We start from the raw sequence: 6,144 nt of genomic DNA on the forward strand, positions 1-6,144 counted from the left end.
TCGTACTATCATTGGCAGTCCAGTTTAATTTGAAAGTCCATCAGATGGATGTTAAAACAGCTTTCCTCAATGGTACATTAAGTGAGGAGATATATATGCGGCCTCCTCAGGGCGTATCATGCGGTGCTGGGCATATGCAAACTGAACAAAGCCATTTATGGGCTCAAACAAGCAGCTAGATGCTGGTTTCAAGTATTTGAGCAAGCATTGAAAGAATTCGATTTTGTAAACTCTCCCGTGGATCGTTGCATATATATTCTTGATAGAGGTGACATAAAGAAAAACATATATGTACTATTATATGTTGATGATGTAGTAATAGCGACAAGGGATATGGATAGAATGAATAATTTCAAAAAGTATTTAAGCGAAAGATTTAGAATGACTGACTTAAATGAGATAAAACATTTTATCGGTATCAGAGTAGAAATGTTTGAAGACAAAATATATTTGAGTCAAGCTGCATATGTGAAAAGAATTTTTATTAAATTTAACATGGATAGTTGCAATTTAGTCAGTACTCCATTACTAAATAAACTAAATTATGAGTTACTTAACTCAGATGAAGACTGCAATGCTCCATGTCGTAACCTTATTGGCTGTTTAATGTACTTAATGCTGTGTACACGACCAGATTTAGCTGCCGCTGTAAATATCTTGAGTAGATATAGTAGCAAGAACAATGCTGAGTTATGGCAATGTTTAAAAAGGGTTATTAGATATTTAAAGGGAACTATTGATATGAAGCTTATATTTAAAAAGAATACATCATTTGAAAATACATTAGTTGGCTATGTAGACTCCGATTGGGGTAGTAATGAGATTGATAGAAAAAGTACAGCGGGTTATTTGTTTAAAATGTTCGATTCCAATTTAATTTGTTGGAATACAAAAATACAGAATTCAGTGGCAGCTTCATCAACTAAAGCTAAATATATGGCCCTATTTGAAGCTGTAAGAGAAGCTTTATAGCTAAAGTCTCTTCTAAATAGTATTAATCTTAAACTCGTCAGACCCATTAACATTTATGAAGACAACCAAGGCTGTATTAGCATTGCAAATAATCCCTCATGTCATAAAAGAGCAAAGCATATTGATATAAAATATCATTTTTCAAGAGGAGAGATAGAAACTAATGAGATTTCTCATGAGTATATTAATACAGACAACCAACTTGCTGACATCTTCACGAAGCCACTACCTGCTGGAAGATTTGCGGAACTGCGGAACAATTTAGGACTACTACAAGAAGAATGATTCCAATTTAAGGAAAACTTGGACATGATGCTTTATTAACAAATTTATTACATTAATTCATTTTTAATTTTTTTTTTTATTTTTTTTTTTTTGATTTGAACCAAAAGAACTTATGAGTTGTTAAAGTAATTTAATTTTATGTTAATCTAATTTTAAAGTGATCTGATCGGGTTTTTCTGGGTTTTCCCCGTATCCTTAGAGCAAATGCTAGATCACATAACACTTCCCAGAATGCACACCAACCACAATAGAATAACAATTGAATGTTACCTTTTTGATTTAATGATGAAAACATTTTTTTTTATTTTTATGATTTTGATGATTAATGTTATTTTTGAGGGGGCGTGTTGGAATACGCCTATTCCCACATTCAAATAATAACATTAAATACTATTAAATAATACTATCGATATATTAAGTATTATTATGTAAAGTTAGTCTGGTCACACCTGAAGTGTCCACTTCCTCTTTCCTTTCTGATCTCGAATCGAATGTACGTGGTACCGGTGTTGCAGTGAAAAAGTAATCAAGAAATACATAAATAATCTTTAAAGAAAAATATAACTTGGTACTGTCATTCGTTTACTAATTGTCATAGCTAGTTATCCAATAACTGACAAACGAACATTTTCGTTTTGCTTTTCACGATTCATTTTAAGCTCCAATAGTCAAACCGTATAGAATTCACAAAAATTGATAGTTGCCATAAGCATCACACGTACAAGCACGCATACATACGCAAAAGACACTTTGTTCGCTTACTCGCGACAAGATGCTCAGTGAAAAACAGGAACAAAAGAGAAGTGAAAAAATCGGTCTTTGCTTGAGCGAAGAGCGAGTTGAGCAAAAACAGATTTGATCGGGTCTTTTCAGTCCATTTTCTCAATGTGTCCGTCAATGAGAGGTTTTTATCAGACACGCCGAAAGTGTCAACAGCTATTTGCGAGCTATGATATTTAGAGCATATTATCGTTTATTTATTTAGGTGGCTGGGAAATCTTAACCTTTTATGGCTAGCTATTTGTCTAGGTCTAATCATACGATTTTGTATTTTAATTGAAATTGTACACCCCCGTTGACCGATTTTGCTAAAACCGTATTTTGTAAGCAATGAAATAAAGATGAAAACGGAAATTTAAACGGTCTTGTAGGAAATTGATGAAGTAATTGGATAATAATACGAGTATTCGACGAGTATATATATCAGACGTCATACGTATATTTCTGTGGGTCGGACGGTATATTTGAGCGTTAGGTCCGCGGTCACATTGCAGACGCGCGTCGCATTGCCGCCATTTGAAAAAAACGACTGGAGAATCGAGAAAAAAAGGAATTTGTTAAAATTTGTGTAGATTTTCATTTGTGCCAAATGGATGACATGTTGGATATAATGCAGCCGCTGTCGCGGCTGCAGCTGGAACTGGAGGCAATCCGGAAGGTATTTTTTTCGGCTGCAATGGACATAGAACACGGCGATCAATATGGCGGGGCGTTTGTTTTTTTTGCAGGCTCACTTTAAAGAGCTGGAAGAACTATTCTACGGCGTCAAGACCAAAGATGCCAAGGCTGCGGACAATGCCCCGGAGCAGAGCGAAACCTCCGCGGTGACACCACAGCAGACCAAGAAGCGTCCCAAACGGCTGACCGCTCTGACCGAGAACACAGATGATTCCGAAGGTGAGTTGTGCTGTGGGCCAAAGGAGACCAAGACTCACCTTGCACTCTCCCCAGATGCCCCCGACGTCACGGCAGAGTCCTCGGGCCGCCAAAGTGCGCGGTTGAGCAACTCCCAGCTCTTGGCCATTGCCGAGGTGGAGAACCTGAAAAGCACAGCCTCGTTAATGCCGCCGCCACCGGCACCGACTCTAGCCGACACCACCATGAGCTCGGGCCGGCCGCAGCGGGCTGCCAAATTGAAAACGGTAAAGCTGCTCAAGGAGCACTCTCTCATCCGAAAGATGCGTCGCCCCAGCGAAGAGGATTCGATCCGGGTGAAGGTGGAGAGCGAACAGCGCGTCTCGCAGATCAACGGCAGGACGCACAACATAGCACCGGATCCCAAACCGTCAGTTGTGGAGGAGACAAAGCCACAGGAGGCACCACCAACACTACCAATAGAGCCCATCAAGAAGCCAGCCGAAGTCTTCGCCTCCAAGAATGTGTGCGTCAAAGTCAAGCGGGAGAAGTTTACCGGCGAGATGCCGCCGCCCCTACCGGCCACAGATACCACATCCACAATTTTGGAGACGGATGCTACCAGGTCGGATGAGACTGCATTCAGCCATACTACAACGGCATCCGAGATGTCCAAGAAGGGGCGAAAGAAGAAGAAGGATGGCGCCTGCCATCGGCCCATCAAGGTGGAGCAATTTAGTGAAATTGATCAAAACTCGCCCGTCTCCTCGCGGACACGCAAAAACAGCACCGAGTCGCGCAACCAGGAGCGCTCCATCTACAAAGACGCCCTCGAGGGGCCGCCCATCGAAGAACAGCAGCAGCAGGCTTCTGCTGGCGCCGCCATTAATGAAACGAACACCTTGTCCAACGCCACAATGGTGCTGGGTCCGGCTCCCACCGATGAAAGTCCCAACATTGCACCGGCCGACGCCACCTTGGAAGTTATTACTAGCAGTCTCCTGACAGAGGATGAGTCGCTGGACGACAGGGTACCAGTGGCGAAATTTCTCTCAAATGTGAAGACCATGAAGCTGCCCGGCCGCACCCATGAGCTGTTTAAGTGAGTATGAGTAAATCTTGGAGACTATTTGAATTGGAGCATCAATACTTCCCTTTTGACCTGCCCACAGTCCGCTCTTGCAGAGTCCAGTGAAGATGCGCGTGGAGGCCTTCGAAAATGCGGCCATTGCCCAAAACAACTTACGCTCCCAGCGAGCCAAGGATACGGTAAGAGTGCAGTGCTCTCCCTCGTTTGTTCGGGAATTGATGATTGATGATCCTTTTTCAGGGCACGAACACGAGCAACACGCCCAAGATTGGCAAGTTGCAGCCACCGACTGTGGGGCGCTTTAATACGCCCACTCAGACCTCAAGTCTATTGCCCGTGAGCTCGGCCCAGCCCAAGACGGCCCCCATGAGTGCCTCAAAGGCAACGACGCTGCTGAAGACTGCCACCGGGACCAACCTGAAGTCCACCAGCTCTGCATCCACCAAGAGCCTGTTACGCGAGAACAGCGGCGAAGACTTCCGCAAGGGTCTGCACAGCCTGGCCGAGGAGCGCAAGAAGCTGCGTGAGCAAAAGCATCAGCACGCCGCCCAGCAGCGAGAGGCAAAGGAGCGGGAGCGAGCCGAACGCATTGCCAAGCAGACCGCGGAACGCGCCAAGAAACAGGAGGAACGAAAGAAGCTGGAGGAGCGCAAGCGGCTGGAGGTTGAGGAGCTGAATCGTAAGATGCGCCAGCAGGAGGAGGCCGAGGCCCTCAGGAAAGCCAAGATCCGGGAGCTGGAGAATCAGAAGCTGGCACAGTTGACCGGGGCCAAGAAGAAGATGCTGCCACCGCCGCCGAAGACAAAATACACATGGGACATGCTGCACGAGGATGACTCCACCGATGACGAGGGCAAGGTCACCCAAAAGCGTCCGCCAGCACCCACCTGGAGTCGCAGTAAGTTAGCGTTTTGTTTAGCCAGTGTCTGATCTAATCTGAAATTTTGTGACCCATTTTCAGGCCATGTACGCGGCGAAGCGATTGCCATGCAGAGCCACTGTCCCACCGATGTCATCGACAGCTTCTTCTCGGTGGCCCCCAGCACTCCGGACCTGAAACTGATTTTCCCCAACATCGATCCCAGCCAGCTGAAGCGCAACTCCAGCGTGCTCTGGTCCACGCCCCCACGCTACTCGGAGCTCCCAAAATACTAATTATACACAAACATACGCATGTATATAAAAAAATCACCTGTTTTTCTTACTGTTCTATGGAAATATAAATGAAGTTTAAATGAAATAAATTTATTTGCGAAAAGTAATGCAAGATACCGCTCGATACCACTTCCATTCCACTTGATTCCCACTGACACTAATACCCAACTGCTTAAGAACTATTAAAGCCGCCGGCGTGCTCAATTAATGGTCTTCTTGGTGTCTTGCCAGGGGGCTTGATGTTTTGATGCCCCGAGGTGTTTCCATTAACAATGAAGGTGCTATTGTTGGTTTTTGTTTCTGCTGCTGCTGCTGTCGATTAGTGAAAAGTAGTCTAAAAAGTCTGAAAAGTAACGCAATTGAGTATGGATGTAACGAAATTTTTTACATTTTGGTGGTATTTGTTGCTTGTCAACCGGTGTCTGGACATTTTTATACTTTATTTTGCTAATTTCAAAGATAGTGTTAATGTGTGTGTGTGTGTAGGAAGCTGGGTTGCATACGGTACATAAACCGTCTACAGTTTGGTCGTCGCAACTAGAACTTGAACCAGTTGGACTGCGGAGTGGGTATCCTACGGTGCGCAAGGGAGGGTCTGAAGACACGGCGACAGCCTCTGATGATTGCGATGGAAGATGAGTGACAGGCAGTTATGGTACTGTTTCTGATACTGATTATATTGATAAAACTGATTCTTATTTATAGGTAATAAAAGGTACAAAAGTGCTGAGTCTGTCAAATATATGTTTTGTGTATTATGGATAATTTTAGTGTCTGGTGGGCAATTGCGATATTTTGATGGTCAGCAACTGCCCCGCTGTCTTCGCCCTCTGCGGAGAGAGTGCATTGTCAGCAGAAGGGACTGCAGTGGCCAGTGTGTTGTCGTGAGGTATTATAATACATGTTAAATAGAACACTGTGTTATGCCGACGGGTATTTTAAACTATTACTTAAGCATATTTCTGCAACTGAACATTCTCCCGGCCGTTGAAACTGTGTTCAACCAT

General features: G+C 44.0%; 1 protein-coding gene across 2 annotated transcripts; it reads left to right on the forward strand.

The window, feature by feature from the left end:
• The first annotated feature begins 2,193 nt into the window (after positions 1 to 2,193).
• On the forward strand, positions 2,194 to 5,263 carry LOC117190072 (histone-lysine N-methyltransferase, H3 lysine-79 specific-like). Of its 2 annotated transcripts, XM_033395153.1 has the most exons (6): positions 2,431 to 2,695; positions 2,766 to 2,934; positions 2,989 to 3,994; positions 4,065 to 4,161; positions 4,223 to 4,880; positions 4,944 to 5,263. In XM_033395153.1, the coding sequence occupies exons 1-6, from the start codon at positions 2,627 to 2,629 to the stop codon at positions 5,135 to 5,137; spliced, it is 2,193 nt and encodes a 730-aa protein (XP_033251044.1). In that variant the 5' UTR covers positions 2,431 to 2,626; the 3' UTR covers positions 5,138 to 5,263. The 2 variants fall into 2 exon arrangements, with proteins under 2 accessions (XP_033251043.1, XP_033251044.1); XM_033395152.1 differs by having other exon boundaries at positions 2,194 to 2,695; positions 2,766 to 3,994.
• Positions 5,264 to 6,144: the final 881 nt, after the last annotated feature.

The sequence above is a fragment of the Drosophila miranda genome (assembly GCF_003369915.1).
Source record: "Drosophila miranda strain MSH22 chromosome Y unlocalized genomic scaffold, D.miranda_PacBio2.1 Contig_Y1_pilon, whole genome shotgun sequence".
Classification (NCBI taxonomy): Eukaryota; Metazoa; Arthropoda; class Insecta; order Diptera; family Drosophilidae; genus Drosophila; species Drosophila miranda.

Excerpts from the sequence above, each read along its gene's own strand:
- LOC117190072 (XM_033395152.1), top strand. The coding sequence starts at position 2,627 with ATGGATGACATGTTGGATATAATGCAGCCGCTGTCGCGGCTGCAGCTG. Across the intron at positions 2,696-2,765 it reads AACTGGAGGCAATCCGGAAG|GCTCACTTTAAAGAGCTGGA; the intron begins GTATTTTTTTCG and ends TTTTTTTTGCAG. Across the intron at positions 3,995-4,064 it reads CGCACCCATGAGCTGTTTAA|TCCGCTCTTGCAGAGTCCAG; the intron begins GTGAGTATGAGT and ends ACCTGCCCACAG.